The sequence below is a fragment of the Citrus clementina genome, unplaced genomic scaffold (assembly GCF_000493195.1).
Source record: "Citrus clementina cultivar Clemenules unplaced genomic scaffold, Citrus_clementina_v1.0 scaffold_5, whole genome shotgun sequence".
NCBI classification, from domain to species: domain Eukaryota; kingdom Viridiplantae; phylum Streptophyta; class Magnoliopsida; order Sapindales; family Rutaceae; genus Citrus; species Citrus x clementina.
In genome coordinates this window covers 42,538,163-42,558,754 of record NW_006262201.1, presented here as the reverse complement: position 1 = coordinate 42,558,754, position 20,592 = coordinate 42,538,163, and the positions used below count along the sequence as shown (strand labels likewise).

Sequence of the window (20,592 nt, the reverse complement as noted above, 5' to 3'; positions counted from 1 at the left end):
AAACAACCAATAAGGACCATTCTTCTTTTCATTTTTACCCACCCAAAAAAACAAAAAAAAAAAAAAAGGGAAAGGAAAACGGCAATAATTCGAATCAAAGTGGCATAAACGCAAAAATATATATATATAGAGAGAGAGAGAGAGAGAGAGAGAGAGAGAGAGAGAGAGAGAGAGAGAGAGAGAGAGAGAGAGAATATGATATATAGTTTAAAATAACCAAAAACAGCAAAAGTAAATAAAGAGACGTTACATTATGCGAAGCCGATGTTTTGGCTGCTGCTTCCTTTTGTTTTCATTTATATGTAGCGTAGCTCTCAGCCAGTCCGTCTCACCAAGAAAAGAAAAGAGCCGAGTCCCAGTCCCACTCCCCCTCACTCTCTTTATTCCCTTGTCTCTCATCTTATGCAGCTTAAATGCACCGTCAAATTTCAAATTCAAATTCAAAGTAAACGGCGACGTTTAGAAAACCTCACCGGAGCTGGAGCTACCCCATCCCCATCCCCATGGGATGCTCCACGTCAAAGCTGGACAACCTTCCGGCCGTCGCTCTCTGCCGCGACCGCTGCAGGTTCCTCGAAGAAGCGCTTCGCCATAGCTACGCCCTCGCCGATGCACACGTGGCTTACATGCAGTCTCTCAAGACTCTTGGCCCCACTCTCCATCAGTTTTTCGATCATTTTAGTTCTAGTAATTCCAATCATCACCGCGATAACGATGCTACTTCTTCATCAAACGGCGATCATGCAGCCAAAGAGTCAATATCTTCTCCACCTGATCGCTCTCCCTCGAGTTTGACCTCCGATTCGCACATTCAATTCGATACCGATTCTGAAGAGGAAGAGAGGATTAAAGATTTTCAACCCTCTAACCGGGATTATTTTAATCTAGATACCTCAAGTTCAAGTTACCGGTTTGGTAATTACTCCACGTACAATGCTGAATTTAACGCCGGTGATTGGCCGGCTCATAATAAGACCCCGCCACCGCCGACTCCGAGCAGCTCCGCTTGGGATTTTTTGAACTTCTTTGAGCCATTGGAGAAATATGAACCGGCTTACATTCCTGAAAGTGAGTCGAAACGAGTCAACGAAAGTAAACAAAATCATGACACAATTTCAATTTCCGCAGAGAATGATAAGGTTGGGCCCACTAAGAGTAAGAAGGAGGTTCCGGTTTCAGAGAACAAGCGGTCAACGGGGATTGAGACTAAGGTTCCAATTGGTCAACCGGGCGTCTCGGAGGTTTTGAAAGAAGTTCAAGTTCTGTTTGAGAAAGCGTCGGAGTCTGGTAACGATGTTCTGAAGATGTTTGATGCTGGTAAATTTCGTTATCATCACAAGTACTATTCTCTTTCTCAAGGTAACTATCTTCGAATTTTTAGATTCTTTTCTTTTCTTTTTTCTTGATTGTGTATATGCAAATGCTTCTGGATTGTTGGTTTTTTGGTCTTTAATCAATACTGTACGTATTAGCTTAGCGTTTGCAGAGAATTACACAGAAGAAGACGTCAAATTGTTTACAGCTTTATCTTGCATTGCAGTATCTTCCAAGATGTTTAAAGCTGTGGCTCCGTCAAAACCTCTCAGATATCAGAGGCTGGATGATGATGATGTTCTGAATTCGAGGAATTTAACGGCGAGTCTGAGGAAACTGTGTATGTGGGAGAGGAAACTGTATGATGAAGTCAAGGTACGCTCTGACTTTGCCTTTTTACTGTGGTCCACGTTTCTTGTCTATGTTGTATCTTTTCTTTTTCACTTTTTATGACTCTTGATTGATAAAATAGCTGAACAGGAAACATTTGGCGAATGTAAAGTTAGGTGTGATCTTTTTTATAATGGCATTAACTTTAATGTATATATATTTGGATGAAGATTTGAGTTACTATTAAAAAGGATAAATAAATTATTTACTCTTTATATTTTAACTTAAAAATTTATTAGCCTTATATTTTAAAAAATATTTCAAAACATTTCTACTGTTAAATATATTATGTTTCTATTTTTACTATTTTTTTTACAGTAATACTCTTACAATAATATTTTTAGTTGTATTAATGAAAAAAAATTAACTAATCAAATTCACATTTAAAATAAAATAACAGTTGATGTAAATTTTTATGTTATTATTTTCGTGTAGGATTAATTTAGTAAATTAAATTTTTAATGCGATTATTAATAAGATTATGTTAAGTTGGCTAATATTAATTTATTTATCAATAATTATTAGTAATATTATTGCAAATATACAAAAAATACTACTTCTTTCATACCAATATTTATTGGTTAATTTACTAATAAATGATTATTCATTAATTTACTAATTAACTTTTTTATAAATAAATAAATTAATGTCAATAATACTTTTGTTAGGATATTGTAAAAGTAAAGAAAAAATAAGGGTAAGAATGTAACATGTTTAATAATAAGAATATATTAAGATTTTTTTTTAAATATAAGATTAAACAAATAACTAACTCAAATTATAAAGACGCACTTACTTTTATTGAAAAATTTGGAGTTTATGATATTTTCCGTTCCCATCTGTTTTAAAATCATGTCATTCACTTTTATATATAAGCCTAATTATCTCCAAACTTGATTTGACTTTTCACCAAGTCAACAGTTCCTTTCTGACAAAGAAGCCATTAAAACTTTACCACTTTCTCACGAATGTTAATCTGCTTAGGATTTATACATTTGCGTTGCTCTGGATCAAGGTATATCCGTGCATCCAAACTTCCTCTTAAGTTGATATACCTTGAGATTACCCAGGGGGAAGCAAACATAAGTAGATCATTAGCTATGAATTAATTAATTGTGTAGGCTGTTGTCTATATGTTATGTAAAGTGTGATCTAACCATAAGATGGATCCTTAGGAATAATCAATGGTGGCAAATTTGCTCATCACTCTAATTAAACAACAATAGCTCATTTAGTGACTTCCTTTGTTTTCTGGGTTACTGGATGCAGTTTTGTAGAATAGCATGATAATGAACTAGAAAAACTTCAATTTGCTGCTAAAAGACAAAGCAATTGCAATAAGATGGAGAATCAATAATGATCATAGCTACTAGATACAAAAAGTGCAATTTGCAGTTTTTTCTTTCCATCTCGTTGGTAATGAGTACACCACAAACTCTTTTTGCAGTCTCTCTTCGCCTCATTTAGTTTCAAATTTTCCAGGGGCGATTAGATATTTTGGCTAGTTGCAAATGAAGATGCATTCTTTGTTTTGCAGGCTGAGGAAAAACTACGTATACTTTATGCAAGGAAGTACAAGCAGATGAAAAGTTTGGATGATAAGGGTGCCGAAACTCTTGAAGCAGCTCGAACAATGCTCAGGGCTTTATCTACTAAAATTCAAATTGCCTTTCATGTTATTGACAAGATGTCAATTTCTATGAACAAGCTGAGGGATGAAGAGTTGTGGCCTCAGATAAATGATTTGGTGCACAGGTGCGTGACAATTCTGTTTTCAGACGAAAATATATTTTTTCTTTCCCATGCACCACTGAGAATCTAACTGGAAGTTGATAATGGACATGTCAATTTTGATGAATGTTATTGTCCAAGTAAAACATAATGACAGTAAGATATTTATTGAAAATGAGTGGAAATGTCAACGTTCTCTTATAGAGAGGAAGATACCAGGACATCATTTGCAAATAGAAAAATTGTTGTATTCAATGAAGAGAGATGGAAAAATGTTTTTATTTTCTTGGTGGTTGTACATTTCTTATTATTATTCTATTTGTGATTGAAAGATATTGCACTTAGGACTGCCATCAGCAGTGGTTCTGTTTCTATCCTGTATGGCCAGTTTCCCCTTTTTCCATATTAGGTTTCCTAGTCTGTAAAAACCTTAGGAATGAAGTTTTCTAGCTTCTGATGCTGGTTATACTTGTTTCAAGTGTAATCTATTTGCGATGTTGGCAGGTTACTCATTATGTGGAAAGCTATGCTAGAATGTCATAGGCGTCAGTCCCATATCATTATGGAAGCCAAAAGTTTGGATGCTATTGCATCTAATGCAAAGCTTGAGAATCATCATCTTGAAGCTGCTATAAAACTAAAGTTTGAGCTACAAAATTGGTACCTGAACTTCTCCGATTGGAATGAAGCCCAGAAAGGCTATGTCAAGGCCTTGAATGGCTGGCTACTGAAATGTCTTGCACATGAACCAGAAGAACCGCCTGATGGCAGAGCGACCTTCTCTCCGGGTAGGATTGGAGCACCCGCTGTGTTTGTAATTTCTCATCATTGGTTGCAAGCCATGGGTATGCTACCGGAAAAGGAAGTGGCTGAAGCACTGCAAAGTTTTTGCTCTAGCATAAATCAACTCCTGGAACAACATCATGTGGAGCTGCAGCAAATGGCAATGGGCAGGAGGGATGTGGATAGAAAATTAAAAATCTTGGAGAGGGAGGAGAAAAAGATGCAAAAGGCAATGCAAGAACGAGAGAAAAAGATGACTTCGTTGGCTAGGGAGTGGAATAAAATTACCAGTACAGGTAGTCTGCACTCTGGTCTAAAACAGTCCTTCATGGCTATTGAGAGATTCGCTGCCAACTCCGAACAAGCTTATGATGAGCTTCATTTACGAATTGAAGAAGGAAAGTTTACTTGAATGAACCCAGTAGGTTCTTAATTTTAAAAGAAAGGCATTCTTCCCTCTTCTGCCCTCAATTTTCTAATTTCTTTTGGAATTTGTTTTAGTTTTAAATCAGCTGGACAGTTAAGTTGCAATGATTGTGATCTCATTGTGTTGCTCAAGTGAGCTCAGTTTGCTGTTGTTCATGAATTCGAGCAGACTATTACATCAAGAGTATCATTAGTAAAATTATCCTATCAATCGAGTAGGATTGTCTTTTGTTGTGAAATATGAATGATTTTGAATTTTTTTCTGAAGTTCGAATAGGTTTGATACAAATATTTTAATAATATATTTAATTATTTTTAATATCTGAATGTAAGTGATATTTTATTTATTTTATAAATTAAAAAATCTTTAAAATAATTATTTGATATTTATATTCTTATAAAAGAAATAATTATATTTATAGAGTTTTTTTTAGCATAATACTTATTTTCATTCAGAGCTTTTTTATTTAAATAAAATTACAAAAATTTATTTTTTATTAGAATGTAAATATTTAAAAATTAAATATAAGTTATTAAAAAAATAAAAAATAAAAAAATTAATAAAACTTTCGACTTCATGCATTTAATAAATAAGCCCTTAGCATACTAAAAGCACATTTTGAGAGCATGTAACGTGGCATGGAATAAATTGGCATATTAACCTGAGTTTTGCATGATTTATATCATATGAGGGAAGATGTCTTTATGGTTTGACACAAAAGTACTTTGAAAAAGTGACCAATCGGCAATTGATCTCCATATGGAAATATGGGTGTTCAATAATAATAATAATAATAATAATAATATAATAATAATTAGTATTATTAAAATATTTATTATTAATATTATTGTAATTGTTGTTGTTGATGTTATTATTATTATTATTATTATTATTATTATTATTATTATTATTATTATTATTATATATTTAAAAGGGTAAAAATTAACTTTTAATTTTTACCAAGGTACAAATGTTAATTCACCATTCATTCTTATTCCTCTATTCTCATTCTCAACCACAATGCTTCATTCTCAATTTTATGAAGATTACTCTAATTTCATTCTCATATTTAGCAAGTAAATACTATCAATGATTTTCATTCCCATCCTTAATCTCATAAATAAACACACAAGGAAGTATTAGATTTGGTCCCTTTTATGTTTGCAAACAATTATGTTCACAAACAACTCACCCTAGCTAATTAACATAACTAATGACCATCAATTCGTTAAATCAATGATTACTTTGTTTGCTATTGAAAACATAAAATTTCAAATTGGATTATAGAGGTAACTAATTTTTGTTAGATATAAATTATGTTTTTAATGAAAGTTTTAAGGGTCAATTTGGTAATGTTGTAACTTTTAAAATAATTACGGGTAGCTGTGCTGTAGAAATAATTAGGTATGAAGATAATCAGTTAAACGTTTAGTAAAATTTATTTTTAAAAGTATTGTCAGTTTTAGTGTTTGATAAATTTTATTATTAAACTGCTGTAAGAATATGAATGACTAAATTGGACATAATGTAATAAAATTTATTTACGCATTAATATACATGTATATAAAATTATTTTAATTGTGTATATATAATAATTGATGACTAAAAATAATATTTTGTATTATTAATTTCATATTTTTGTTTTGTTATCTCAATATAATTGGTAATAATAATAATCTTAACGATTTTATTTTCTAATTAATAAGGATAATTTTAAATTTTCATAATATATACGAGGATATATATGGAATTGTATTAAATATAAAACTGATTCTCAAAATTAGATTTTGAAAAGCTACTTCTTCATTACTTTTAAAAATTTATTATAGGATAGGATGATTTTGTTAAAAGTGATTTCTAAAAAGATTCACCAAATACCAAAATTAATTTTTAACTTTTTAAAATTACTTTTAAACTTACCAAAAGCAATCATAAACGGGACTTAATTTAGCATCAGTAGCAATATAGCATGACACACATCCCACATGATAGATTTCTTAATTTGGAGAAGCAAAAACTTTAATATATTCACCCGATAAAATAATAATTTTCAATTTATTCTTAAAAATGTAAAATTCTTAATTTATCTTTACTTTTATTTAAAAAATAGGGTAAATAGAGGACACATTAAATAATATTTTTAACGGTAAATAAAAATAAATAAAAAATTATCATTCAAAATTAGGTAAATTTATCTTTATCTGAATTAAGAGATCCAGCATGGTCTAAAACTTTGCGTATGTGATAAGTTATTACAGCTACAGGAGACATAATAACACATCTTGCTTGCGCAAGCAATCTACGTAGGTTGTATTTATTGATGATGTCAATCGGTTTAAAGATTAATATCGAGGAGATTGAATCGAGTCGTATAATTAGGGCTCAGATGATAAGTAAATGCGCACGTGTGAAAGAGGTAAAATAAAAATAAGAGACATATTTCAGAAAACGCGATTATTTGATTCACAAGACAAGGCAAATTTATCCCGATCATTTCGTGCTCCACACGCGCCGTATTTGTCCGTGAAAGGAACGCTTGTTTCAAGGCCACTATCCCTTCACTTTCACGGTTTAGTATGCATTAGTTAATGAAGACAAGTCAACTTAAGTTCAGTTGTGAAATAAATTAGACGTTGATATTGTTTCTAGGGATACCATCATCGTCCTTTTCAACGAGCCCCTAGGTTATGATTATCGTAACCTACATTTATATATAACAACAGTATTTATGATAGAACTCACAATTATTGCTGTATAGGCGTACGTCTGTTATGTTAATTGTAACGTAGCACGGTTCTTTTTCAATAAATGTAGTGTGTTTTTTATTTATTAATAAATTAATTCAAGATAAAGATAGAGTTAGTTTCATTGAATGTATTGATTTTTATTCTTTTCTTTCACACTTAACCAATATTTTCATACTACATCCAATAATTTATAACAAAAATTTGTGTAACTAATTAACATAGCGTTTATATTATAACATAATTATTGATTAATTAGTTAAAATTTTTATTTAATAATTTAACTTTCACTTCTTTATCTTATATTCATAAAAAAAATAAACATAACTACATATGAAAACATATTTTTTTTGGGAGCAAAGACTATTTGAAAACATAAATTGGGTTATAAATTTGGCCCCTACGCATTCCTAACTAATTAAAAAGATAATTACAGTAGTTAACAAATCTACTTAATAAGATTTGTGGGAAAACAATTGATTCAATTATGATTAACATTTATGGTGCGTTTACTTCATGCGAATGGGAATGAGGTGGAATGGGAACGGGCTGGGAATGAGAATGAGCTGGAATGAGAATGAGAAATGGGCTGGAATGAGAATGAAGAATGTGAATGAGATTTCAATGTTTACTTGGCAAAAATAAATGGGAATGAGAATGTGCTGGAATGCCATTAATGTGTTTACTTGGCAAAATAAATGGAAATGAAGAATGAAAATGAGAATCAATTTACCAAAATACCTATATTATTAATAATTAATAAAAATAATTAATTTATCATTATTAACAATATTATCATTATTGTTGTTGTTATTATTATTAAAAATAATATTAACAATAATTAATAATAACTAAAATAATAAAGTTAATAAAATTTAATAATAATAATATTACTAAATTTATTATTTTAGTTATTATTAATTATTGTTATTAATATTATCATTATTAACATATATTATTATTAAATTTTATTAACTTTATTATTTTATTTATTATTAATTATTGTTATTATTGTTTTTATTAATATTATCATTATTAACATTTATTATTATTATTAGTATTATATTTTATTAACTTTATTATTTTAGTTATTATTAATTACTGTTAATATTATTTTTATTAATACTATCATTATTAACATTTATTATTATTATTAATAAATTTTATTAACTTTATTATTTTAGTTACTATTAATTATTGTTATTATTATTTTTATTAATATTATCATTATTAACATTTATTATTATTATTAGTATTATATTTTATTAACTTTATTATTTTAGTTATTATTAATTACTATTAATATTATTTTTATTAATATTATCATTATTAACATTTATTATTATTATTTTAATTAATATCATTTTTATAATAATATTTATACATGTATGTAGATAATGAAAATTACATTATTATTATTATTAAATTTTATTAACCTTTTTATTTTAGTTATTATTAATTATTGTTATTTTTATTTTTATTAATAATATAATAATAATAATAACAACAAAAACAACAATAATAATAATGATAATATTATTAATAATGATAAATTAATTATTTTTATTAATTATTATTTTATCATTATTTTTATTGTTAATAATGATAATATTAATAAAAATAAAAATAAAAATAATTAATAATAACTAAATAATAAAGTTAATAAAATTTAATAATAATAATTATTATTAATGACATTTAAAATAATAAAATTATTTGTGATTTGAATAAGGGTAATTTAAGAAATATAAAAAAATTAGAAGGATATAAAAATAAATTTATATTTCATTCTCATTCCTATATTTTCATTCTCAACCCCTATGGGAATGAGATTCCCATTCTTTATTCTCAAATTATGTGGGATCCACATAATTTATTCACATTTCTAAATTTAATTTTATCAAGTAAATATAATTTTAATTCTCATTCTTTCATTTTCATTTCTTATTTTAAGAAGTAAACACACCATTAGTGTGATTAGTTAATAATGTAAGTCCTTTACATATAATAATACGTAATTTTTGTTACAACTTACAACCAAAAAGGAGGATGGCGGGTAAAAGAGCGCGACTAAAATATCGCGAGAAGTTAAAGAAGAAATGTTGAGACAAAAGTACCCCTCAGCATAAAAAGGACAATTCAACTGTAGAAGGAAACAGAGAGAGACAGAGGTTTTTGTCAGTGCAGAAAGGGGAGAAAGAAAGAAAGAAAAGAAAGAGAGAGAGAGAGAGAGAGAGAGAGAAACCAAAAACCAAAAAAAAAAAATGAAAAGAAAAAGAAAACTAGTGCATATCTCCACTGATTAAATCTCTCTCTCTCTCTCTCTTTCACACTCACCCACACGAGCGCTTTCACTTGGACACAAACAAAAACTCTCTCTCGATAAGAGAAAATAAAAAATTAAAAAGACGAAAACAAAACCAAACAGCTAATATTATTAGCTTCAGCTGCTGAGCTGGGGGGTTTGGTTGGTTCATTTCTTCTGAGTCAACTCGGCCGAGTTATGGGCTGTTGCGAATCAACCTTCTTAAAAGGACACCTCTCGGTTGATACCAAAAATCGCCACCACCACCAACAGAATCACCGCAATCATCCGACTCAGCCGTCTAATGGTACTGAGGGCTCAGGCGGACTCGCTGCCGGCTCAGATGGCGCGCCGGCTTTCGCCGAGTTCTCCTTAGCCGACCTCAGAGCCGCTACGAATAACTTCAGTTCTGATTTTATCGTATCCGAGAGCGGCGAAAAGGCTCCCAATGTCGTCTATAAAGGCCGCCTTCAAGACGGAAATGATAACCGCCGTTGGATCGCCGTTAAAAAATTCACCAAACATGCCTGGCCCGATCCCAAACAGTTTGCTGTATGCGTTTATCTTCATTTATTACGGTTTTTCTATTGAATTTATTTTATTTCTAGGGTTTCGGATTTTTGTTTTAATTTTTAATTTTTTAAATTTAGGATGAGGCTTGGGGTGTTGGGAAGCTGAGGCATAAGAGGCTGGCGAATTTGATTGGCTATTGTTGTGATGGTGATGAGAGATTGCTGGTGGCTGAGTACATGCCAAATGATACTCTTGCTAAACATTTATTTCACTGTACGGTGGTTTTTAATATTTGATTGGCCTCTTAATTTTAATGCAATTATTTTTTTATTTTTTTTTGGGGTAAGTTTTATCTGTTAATTGGAAGTTGCTTAAACAAATAAATTTTCATGTATAATTTAGATAATGTTTGGGATTGAGGTGCCGTGGATTTCTTCAGCTGCTGCAGTGGTTTTAAATACTTTTTTCTTTGGGGTCAAATGTTATTGGTTGATATTCTGAGTGGTTGGGAAACATTAGCTGTTGGGTGTTTGCCAAGCAGTAGCAAATTAAGTAGAAACATATCTAAGTTATTGCTTTGCAACTAGTCAACTTTTGCATTTAGGCAGAAGTTGCATCACTTGTGATACTGGATAATGCTGTCTTGACGTTTGTCAATTTTTTCGAGTTTGGCATTGGTTGTGAAGGCACTTCAACATTATCGAAAATTGGCATTAGCCTGTCTTGAAATGTTCCGCATAAAATACATTAACAAACTGGTGAATGTTTCTGCTTCTGATTGGCAGTAGCTTACTTGTTTTCTTTATTATTTTTCATATAGATATATCAGCTTTCCTTATTGTTATGATCACTGTGTGTTAGTAGTTTTCCGTTAAGTTTATTGTTCTTAAATTTGGAATAGCATTTCATAGCCATAACTATTGATTCATATCTCATTGTTTTCCTTGACAGGGGAGAATCAAACCATTGAGTGGGCTATGCGTCTAAGAGTTGCTCTGTATATTGCTGAAGCTTTAGATTATTGCAGTAGTGAAGGACGTCCATTATACCATGATTTGAATGCTTATAGGGTTCTCTTTGATGAGGTGACATAACAAATTTCTTTCTTGAGATGGGATATTTCTTCAGCTTGGGTTGCTAAATCGTTTTTATTGTGCTAACATTCTATTTTCTGTGGATATTGTGGATTTTGCATGAGCAAATTAGGTAATTTTGTGTATGGTTTTGGCAGAATGGTGATCCTCGGCTTTCATGTTTTGGCTTGATGAAAAATAGTAGGGATGGAAAAAGTTACAGCACAAATCTTGCCTATACTCCTCCAGAGTACCTAAGAAATGGTAACTACTTTCATTTACATACCCTATGGACGTGTTTGACTTTTCGATCTTCTATATAAGTTGAAGATTACTTTGTTTTATATCCAATTTATATGTATCTGTGATGTAGGAAGGGTCACTCCAGAAAGTGTTATTTTCAGCTTCGGGACTGTCCTTTTGGATCTTCTCAGTGGAAAGCATATTCCCCCTAGTCATGTAAGTACCTTATTTCACCTGTTTATTCCGTTTTTCCTTACTAAGCTTTGAAAAACAGAATCTGTCAATGGGTTTTAATGTCATTTTTTGTTGTACAATGTTCTTTTAATACTTATTTGATTTCTGACTAGTTAGCCAGCTGTATAGTTATTTTTCAAAATCCAAATGTCCTATGGCTGTTTGCTGGTTGTTGTATGGTTGATTTGGTGCTGCTGTCTCTTAAAGTACTTTTGACTTGTGGTTTTGTTTTTAGGTACATCCTCCATGAATATTACTACTTGGGTGCTTTTGGGTAATCTATTACCTTGAATTTCTGTTCATATGATGTAGGACATGGTGGTTTGGAATACTGTACCAATCAAATTTAACTTTGGGGTTGAACCCGTTGGACTTGGTCTTTGATGCTGTAGCAAGTGGTGCATTGAATAAATTGATTGTCTATCATAAGTATTTAGACAGAGATTGTGATGAGAAGTAATGGAGTTTAAGTTGATTTGCAGCATGTTTAACCTCTCATTCCTGACGTTATTACATTACTCCGTTGATTTCTTCATTACGAATGACCTCACATGCATAATTGCTGATGGTTTTGGTTAATGTGGGAAAGATGATTTCTGCAGATTTATGTAGCTGTTTTCCTTTTTATTTTTTTTAAAAAAAAATCTTTTTTATATGCAGGCACTTGATATGATTCGGGGAAAGAATATTCTTCATTTAATGGATTCACATTTGGAGGGAAACTTTTCATCTGAAGAGGCAACAGTTGTCTTTGATCTTGCTTCACGGTGTTTGCAATATGAGCCTAGGGAGCGGCCAAATACAAAAGATCTTGTTTCTACACTTGCTCCCCTACAAAATAGACCTGATGTAAGATGTCTGTCTGTCTTATTTATTTATTCTCGTCTAATATGTGGATCGATCATTTTCTTACCTTTCATTTGCAGCCTTCATCATCTTTGATTAAAATATTATAAAGTCGAATAGATATCCAATAGGGATCAGATACAGATACCATTTAATTATGAGTATTATTGATCCATTAAGTTATTTCTTGTCATAGTAGTCAACTGCTTGTTGTAATTGGTTGCCACATCTTTGATTTATCTTGCCTTGAGGGATGCAGTAATTTGTATACACAACTTTTTATATTCTGTAGACCTCTAGTTTTCTGCTGGAGTTCTTTCTACCAGTAGGACATTAAAAAGTTATCATGGCAAGTTTGTATTGGCTTCTTTCCAACTGTTTGCCCATAAAGCTGATGTTGGGTCTCCATCAGCTGGAGGGTATTCACATGAAAATCCTCCTTATTTTTGCCAGAAATTCACAAGTTTGTCATTCTCTCTTTATGGTTCTGGCTCTTCTGAGAAATTGGATGGAATGCTCTTTGCATTCACTTATAATTGGTTTTAGAGCATGCAGTTAAGTGGGTGTAAGTGGTATATTAATAGAAGACAGCTTTCTGCATTTCATCAGATTGTGATATTCACAAGTTTTTGCTTGCAGGTTCCTTCTTATGTGATGCTGGGAATTCCAAGGCATGAGGAAGCACCTCCTACTCCACAGCACCCTCTTTCTCCAATGGGTGATGCTTGTTCACGGATGGACCTCACAGCCATCCACCAGATCTTGGTGATGACACACTACAAAGATGATGAAGGAACCAATGAGGTAACTGAAATGTCCTAGTGCAGATGTGCATTTGTCTATTTAGAATAATGTGCTAAATTATAATATTATTATATGATTGGTATAGTTGTCTTTTCAAGAGTGGACCCAACAAATGAGAGATATGTTGGAGGCTAGAAAGCGTGGGGATGTGGCATTCCGAGAGAAAGAATTTAAAACTGCCGTAGATTGCTATTCTCAGGTATGTATTTGCTTCTTAGGGGATAAGAATTCTTATCCCCTTGAACTGGCATTCTTATTTGTTTCTTAGGGGATAAGGACTGGCATTCTTATTCGAAGTGCCAGACCAGGCTTTTAGCTGCTAATGCCTATGCTGACTTTTATGGTTTTATTATTAATTTTCTTCATACAAGTAACGGATTATACTCATGTTAAGTTCTTGGGAGTTGTGTTACACATATTTGTAAAGGTTTTGGGTGGGCATAGGCCTTAGATCTGATTCTTCGCCTAAAAAAATGAACATTGGAATGTTAATATGGTAGGCAGACTGGGTGTATTTTTGATTTCTGTGAAATTTTACCCTAGCATACCGGCTTACTCCCAGTGCAAAATCTAAAAAGATTGATCAAAGATTCTTTTTTGGAAAAAAGAAAAAATTCTAGAGAGACATGGTCGAAATAAACAACAGATGCTGTATCGATGTGTGCTGGTCATTGTTTAATTCTTACTCTTTGAATGTTGTCTGTGCAGTTTATAGACGTGGGAACCATGGTTTCACCAACTGTCTATGCACGGAGAAGTCTTTGTCATTTAATGTGTGACCAGCCAGATGCTGCACTTAGAGATGCAATGCAAGCACAATGTGTTTATCCCGACTGGTCCACAGCATTTTACATGCAGGCTGTTGCCCTTGCGAAGTTGGACATGCACAAGGATGCAGCTGATATGTTAAAGGAGGCTGCCTCATTAGAAGAAAAAAGGCAACGGAGTGGGAGAGGTTCTTGAGAAGCTGTAATATTCTTTTGTAGCCTGTGTTCAATCAATTGTTGTGGTGGTTGTAAGAAAGCATTTGGGCTTTATGTAATTTGAAATTAGGAATATGGTTTTCTTCCAAAATGTACCATAGAGGGAGGACAGACTTGTTCTGTACTTGTCTGTTGTGCTATTTTTTTCTTTTTAATAATTTCGTTCAAATGATTAATCAGTCAATATGTACACTGTCAGTTTGGAACGTAAAAGTTACACAGATTGATTACGTAGTGGAGAAATCTGGCTGCCTCAAGCTTTACCTTTCTCTAAACTCATGAAGCACGAAATAAATTGTCATATATATTTCTTGAGTGGGATGCTAATACTAGCAGGCCACGGTGATGAAATTAAGGAGTGTAGTGGTGCCTTTTATATTCGATGTTTAATCTTGGATACTAGTTCCTCTGTCGCTGGCTAAATAAGAGCCATGAGCTATGCATGCCATGGTCAAAATTTCGGCTATTCATCGTCTTTGCGACTCGAAACAAAAGCAACCAAACGGTTGCAACCTTGAAATAGTGGAAAGAAAATAAAAGGACTTGCACATTTGAAACGTCAAAATCAGAAAGAATGTGCTAGTAATCGATCTTCCTAACGTATGATCTAAAACAATCACGAGTGTGAGGAACTATTAAGTTTGAAGTTTCATTTACAGGAATGCAGATACAAATCTTGGTGGTTTTGATTAAAAAGGCTGATCTTGGCTTGGCTTGGCTTCCTCATTAGGCGTAGCCAAGTAGATAAAGCTGTAACACAAATCCTCCTAAAAACCTCCCCATATTTCTAAAATGATAATTTAATTACTTGATTTTACATGGGCATATACAACACGAATCTGAATTCTGATTCTTTCATGTACAATCAGGCAACAAATAGCTCAGCTTTTCCATCAATGAAAAGGCTCATAAATTCTTCTCCATCAACGGTTTCTTTCTCTATGAGGAGTTGAGCAAGCTTGTGAAGGATGTCAATGTGGGTTGTGATGATCTGCTTGGCCCTTGTATATGCTGTTTCAACCAATTCTCTGACCTCTGCATCCACCACATCGGCAGTTGCCATGGAGTAGTCTTTCTGAGAAGACATCTGCAATTGAAATATACAAATCCACAATCAAGACTATTTTTCTCATGCAGTGGAAATAAAAGTAGTGGATAGATCAAACAACAATTAGAATTCAATCATCAATCACTATCTTACTTGTTGACCCAAGAATGGATTTCCACCAGGTCCTCCAATGGCAACTTGTCCAATTTTCTTGCTAAACCCAAATCTTTCAACCATCTGCCGTGCTACCCGTGAAACTTGCATGAAGTCATTTGATGCTCCTGTTGTCACATTTTCCTCGCCAAAAATGACTTCTTCTGCAACCCTATGTAAGCAACAAGGAGTTTTTCAAATAAGAATAAGGTAAACAAGAGATGAACTAAACACTTGCTCTTTGAATCCATACATATCCTGAGCTCCATCAAAATCCAGCCAGTTTAATTAGTGCTGATTAGCCAGTTTAAAGCGCACATGCATAGTTTTTGAGAGCAACTTAAGGAACAGAAAAATTCTCACATGTCATCTTACAAGCTTTCCCAGGCATCAAGAAAAGATAAATTAACTAACCTTCCACCAAGTGCGACAGCCATCTGATTCTCCAGGTAGCTCCTGCTGTAAAGTCCAGACTCAAGCCTCTCTTCACTTGGAGCGAAAAAGGTAAGCCCACCAGCTTGGCCACGAGGAATGATGGAAATCTTGGCTACAGGATCATATTCAGGCATGAGAGCCCCAACTAAAGCATGGCCAGCCTCTGCAATTTAAAGCGTGCAAACATGTTAAACACTTGAAAGCAACTCACAAAAGCATTAGACAACCAAAATAATAATAATAATTATTATTATTATTATTACCGTGGTAGGCTACTAATTTCTTCTTCTCATCAGAGACAACTGCATTTTTCTTCTCTGGTCCAGCAATGATCCTCTCTAGAGCATCGGATATCTCATCTTTGCTTATCTCCTTGAGGTCACGCCTGGCTGCAAGAATGGCTGCTTCATTCATCAGGTTCTGCAGATCAGCTCCAGTAAAACCTGGTGTTCTTCTAGAAATTTTTTCAAAGTCCACATCCTTAGCAAGTGCCTTTCCTCTGGAGTGCACCTGTAATAAAGGATATTGTCATAACTTGAGAAATTTTATACATTGTTCAAAACTGGAATTAAACCAGCAAGCTATTTACAGCTATATGATCTGAATATAATCCCCACCAAAAGAATACATGCAGCAAGTAAGTTAATTGAATTAGAAGACCAAAGCATAATACCCAATAAAGCATAGTGTCACTACAAGGGCAAACTTTGTTTCAAAAATATTGAGTGAAAACAGAAAACCAATCTACAATAAATATGAATGCATATTGCATTTCAATCAGCACACCACAAACCTATCAAAACAGTGCAAGCAATCATATATATATGCAATGTAACAACATCCATCCCCTATCTGTAGTTTCTACTCTTTAATAGACCGAAGCATTATAAATTAATAGCTTACACAAGCAAATAAAAAAAAATAATGAAGTTACAACATGGAATCGAAGGCCAGCAAACTTTGTAGAGAACTAACCTGAAGAATTTTAACCCTACCAGCAACATCAGGCCTATCCACTGTAACCTGCCTGTCAAATCTCCCAGGCCTCAACAAAGCAGAATCAAGAACATCCGGCCTATTAGTAGCAGCCAATACAATAACACCAGAATTACCAGAAAAGCCATCCATTTCAGTCAAAAGCTGATTAATAGTCTGCTCTCTTTCATCGTTTCCTCCTCCAAGCCCTGCTCCTCTCTGTCTCCCCACAGCATCAATTTCATCAATAAACACAATACACGGTGCCTTCGATTTGGCCTTCTCAAACAAATCCCTCACTCTGGATGCGCCAACACCAACAAACAACTCAACAAACTCTGAGGCAGCACATGAGAAAAATGGCACGCCGGCTTCTCCAGCAACTGCCCTAGCCAATAAAGTTTTCCCAGTTCCTGGTGGCCCAACTAATAAACACCCTTTTGGAATCTTAGCGCCCAAAGCTGTGTACTTATCGGGGTTTTTTAGAAAATCAACTACCTCTTGTAATTCCAATTTTGCTTGATCAGCACCAGCCACATCAGCAAATGTGACTCCAGTTTCAGGAACTTCCTGAAACTTCGATTTAGATCGTCCAAAATCCATGGGCCCACCAAGGCCACCGGGTCCGCCGGGCCCACCTTGTGCCCGACGGAACAAGAAAAACAATCCGGCGAAAGCTAGAAACGGGAAAAGTAAATTCCCAACAAAGCTAAAAAGCCCGTTACCAGAATCGCCCTCGGAAACTGATATATCAACCCCGTTCATGGCCAAAATGTCGATAAGGTCCGGATCATTAGGGACAATAACAGTGGCGCGACGGCCGTCCACTGCCGTTAACTGAAGTGCAGAACCGTCTTTGCTGAACCTAACCCTTTCAACTTTGCCTTTTTTAACGGCGTTTAAGAACTCGCTGTAACGCCATTGGCTGCCCTCGGGAAGATCAGAGGATTGAGACTGTGGCTTAGGCGCCGTCAATAACAGATTTTGACCAAAAGGTGAAGAATTGGAAGGGTTTGGTTTGGAGGGCTGAGCTTGGACTAACGGCGGCGGCGGTGGCGGCGGCGTGTTGTCGACCGCTAAGGCTTGTGGGGCTATTGAAGACAAGAGCAAAGCAGCCATAGTGGCTTCAGTTGTAACTGTCCTTCTCTTTGAGGCGGCTTCTGAGGATGCATTGTTGGGTTCGAGTTCCTTCCTAAGAATTGCAGTGGCTTGTGTAGTTCTTTTGGTTCTTGAAGGAAATGGGAAGCTAACTGATAACCTTCTTGTTTTGGGAGTTGGAGGAGAGATAAGGATTTGGGAACCAAAGAAGTTTGAAGTGAGCAACGGGTTGCTAATTGAAGAAGCCATGGCTTTGGTTTCTAATTTCTCTGTCTTTTCTTCTGTCTCTCCCTCTCTTTGATCCTTTCTTTTTACTTCTTATCTGTTGCACTTGAATCCTCAAGAGTGTGGAGATGTGTTACAAAGTACTACAATGTGCCAGGAGGATCTGCAGGGGCTCTAACTTTGATTTTCAGAGCTAAGTTGTTGGTTAAACCCAAACCATATACGCAAGTGTCTCTTGGTTTGCGTCCACGCGTTCGATATAATATCCAGTCGCTTTGATATTTAATTTGTTTTTGCAAAACGACAGTGGACCATTGCTTTCACAAGCTTGAACAAGGTCCGGCCCCCGGCCCAAATGTCAATTTACCTCTAATGGGCTTTATATGAAATCAGACTGCTGAAGGACAACTTAGTACGTTTCCATATCTATATATAGATTAAAGTAGGTGTGCTGTATATGACTCTTTCAATTTATCTCATTACTTTTATTTTTTAATTAATATTAGTTATTTTAAAATTAACATTATTGTAAAGTAAAACATAAATATTTTTTGCTTTACTCCTCTCTCAAGCTCTTGCTCTCATTTTTTTCAAATTGATTCACAATTTGAAAAGAATATTAACTCTTCATCAAATCACAAATTGAAATTAAACGAAATTTTAGATGATCACACAAACTAAAACCAACATCATTAATAATAACAAGACCCGATACTTGTTTATAGAATTTTATAAAACCTTACTTTGAAACTCATTATGTATTGATGGAAGTGATGGATTTGTGAGGAAGAAAATAGTTGGTGGTAATAATGATGTATTTGTTATCGGTGAAAATAGGTGGTTAGGATGATGGTTATGTCCGGAGAGAAAATAAAATAAAAATAATTTTTTTAATTTTTAAAAAAGATCATTTAAAAAAATAATAAGATAAATTAAAATGTAAGAGTTGGAGAGTAAGAAATCATTACTCATAGTAGTTGGAGGCTTGGATTTTCAAAGGGGAACCGAAACTCCAGCCTTGAGCAAGTGCCTGAAGGCACATTCCAACTCCTCCTCAACTTCCCGAACGCGAAAAGTCTAATGCCTTACTTTAGTCCCTTGAATTTTTATTTTTATTTTTTGGTTTTGACCACGAGTTATCCTGAGGAGAGCCTCAACTGTGGGAGACACTTTTAAGTCCGTACCACAACCCATACTAGAAGTCCCTGCTCGAACCGAGAGGTACAAGTTCTCCCAACAAAGTCGACTTCCCTGCGACTCGAACGGAGGAGCAGACCCAGTCAAGATTACTTTAGTCCCTTGAATATTATTTGCCGAGTACTTGCTCAAGATTGACAGTACTGTTGCTTGATTTCCGGACAAGCAATTCTGCCTCAATATTGTCAACTTCATTGGCATCATCAATGCAACAATAGACTAGCCGGTGGATCTTCGTCTTCCCTTCGGCGGTTGAGAAATGAAGGAAAAGTGCGACTCGAACACTTACAGAATAATTAATTTCTTCAACTTGTCTTAACATCTTTGAGAGTCTCTGTCCAAGAGAGCTGAATCACAGCTCTTTTCCATTCGTTTAAGACATGTGAAACACTTGCCGATCATCATTACTTTATTCAATATTGTTTCTGGAGATCATACAATATGCCCCAACTTCATTTTCGAGGCTAGATTAATTATACTACATTTATTAATTTCTTCTTTTTCGGAGAACATCTTGTAGACATTCCTTCATCTGAGAGAAAACATATCTTGTGGTTCTACAAATGTCCAGCAGCCGATGGAAGAGATCCGTCAAATACATCATTTGCCAATTCGCTCATGGGATGAGGCAGTAGCTTCTGATATGATGATGCCTTGAGCTTGTTCAACTGCTCCTCAACACTTGCGGTTAGAAGATGAGTTCTGGAGGGCAAACTAATTAAACCAACATGGCTCTTAGCTTTATAATTAGCAGATACGATTTGAATTTTGAGGATGCCCATCTTTAGATATCTTTTTTTTTTGTATATCAAAATAAGAAAAAGCTTAATTATTACCAATACCAACGTGTGCATTTTGAGTTGATCTTAATTAATTTTGATTTGAAGAACTTGCTCAAGACAACCAATGTTGCACTTGTTGTATGTAGAAAGGTGAGAAAGGTAAGTAAAGAAATTAAGAAATGAATTCTTCCCAGCTTGCATTTGCTTGTTGAAGACAGCCAATGCAATTAACAAATTAAGAATTTGTTGCATTTATTAAGAAATTAATAAATAAACTAATTTTACTAAG

The 20,592-nt window shown here is 33.9% G+C and overlaps 3 protein-coding genes across 3 annotated transcripts; 2 read left to right on the top strand and 1 right to left on the bottom strand.

Annotated features, from left to right (window-relative positions):
* Window positions 1-231: 231 nt before the first annotated feature.
* On the top strand, window positions 232-4,843 carry LOC18042616 (nitrate regulatory gene2 protein). The gene is made up of 4 exons (XM_006435262.2): window positions 232-1,359; window positions 1,541-1,689; window positions 3,242-3,459; window positions 3,940-4,843. Exons 1-4 carry the CDS (start codon window positions 504-506, stop codon window positions 4,628-4,630), a joined length of 1,914 nt encoding a protein of 637 aa, XP_006435325.1. The 5' UTR covers window positions 232-503; the 3' UTR covers window positions 4,631-4,843.
* A 4,770-nt stretch (window positions 4,844-9,613) lies between these two features.
* On the top strand, window positions 9,614-14,665 carry LOC18042615 (probable serine/threonine-protein kinase At4g35230). The gene is made up of 9 exons (XM_006435261.2): window positions 9,614-10,246; window positions 10,345-10,480; window positions 11,159-11,292; window positions 11,439-11,544; window positions 11,654-11,739; window positions 12,418-12,606; window positions 13,243-13,407; window positions 13,493-13,606; window positions 14,116-14,665. Exons 1-9 carry the CDS (start codon window positions 9,893-9,895, stop codon window positions 14,368-14,370), a joined length of 1,539 nt encoding a protein of 512 aa, XP_006435324.1. The 5' UTR covers window positions 9,614-9,892; the 3' UTR covers window positions 14,371-14,665.
* Window positions 14,666-15,172: 507 nt separating this feature from the next.
* On the bottom strand, window positions 15,173-18,568 carry LOC18042407 (ATP-dependent zinc metalloprotease FTSH 5, chloroplastic). Its single transcript, XM_006435260.2, has 5 exons — window positions 17,002-18,568; window positions 16,290-16,536; window positions 16,006-16,189; window positions 15,592-15,763; window positions 15,173-15,477 (listed from the first exon to the last, which is right to left on the bottom strand). The coding sequence occupies exons 1-5, from the start codon at window positions 18,346-18,348 to the stop codon at window positions 15,256-15,258; spliced, it is 2,172 nt and encodes a 723-aa protein (XP_006435323.1). The 5' UTR covers window positions 18,349-18,568; the 3' UTR covers window positions 15,173-15,255.
* Between the last annotated feature and the right edge of the window lie 2,024 nt (window positions 18,569-20,592).

What these genes read in the sequence shown, in the direction of transcription:
- LOC18042616 (XM_006435262.2), top strand. Translation starts at nt 504, where the DNA reads ATGGGATGCTCCACGTCAAAGCTGGACAACCTTCCGGCCGTCGCTCTC. An exon ending in GTACTATTCTCTTTCTCAAG is followed by an intron (nt 1,360 to 1,540) that starts GTAACTATCTTC and finishes CTTGCATTGCAG; the next exon opens with TATCTTCCAAGATGTTTAAA. An exon ending in ATAAATGATTTGGTGCACAG is followed by an intron (nt 3,460 to 3,939) that starts GTGCGTGACAAT and finishes CGATGTTGGCAG; the next exon opens with GTTACTCATTATGTGGAAAG.
- LOC18042615 (XM_006435261.2), top strand. Translation starts at nt 9,893, where the DNA reads ATGGGCTGTTGCGAATCAACCTTCTTAAAAGGACACCTCTCGGTTGAT. An exon ending in CCGATCCCAAACAGTTTGCT is followed by an intron (nt 10,247 to 10,344) that starts GTATGCGTTTAT and finishes TTTTAAATTTAG; the next exon opens with GATGAGGCTTGGGGTGTTGG. An exon ending in TGCTAAACATTTATTTCACT is followed by an intron (nt 10,481 to 11,158) that starts GTACGGTGGTTT and finishes TTTCCTTGACAG; the next exon opens with GGGAGAATCAAACCATTGAG.
- LOC18042407 (XM_006435260.2), bottom strand. Translation starts at nt 18,348, where the DNA reads ATGGCTTCTTCAATTAGCAACCCGTTGCTCACTTCAAACTTCTTTGGT. An exon ending in GTAGGGTTAAAATTCTTCAG is followed by an intron (nt 16,537 to 17,001) that starts GTTAGTTCTCTA and finishes CCTTTATTACAG; the next exon opens with GTGCACTCCAGAGGAAAGGC. An exon ending in GCTGTCGCACTTGGTGGAAG is followed by an intron (nt 15,764 to 16,005) that starts GTTAGTTAATTT and finishes TTGCTTACATAG; the next exon opens with GGTTGCAGAAGAAGTCATTT.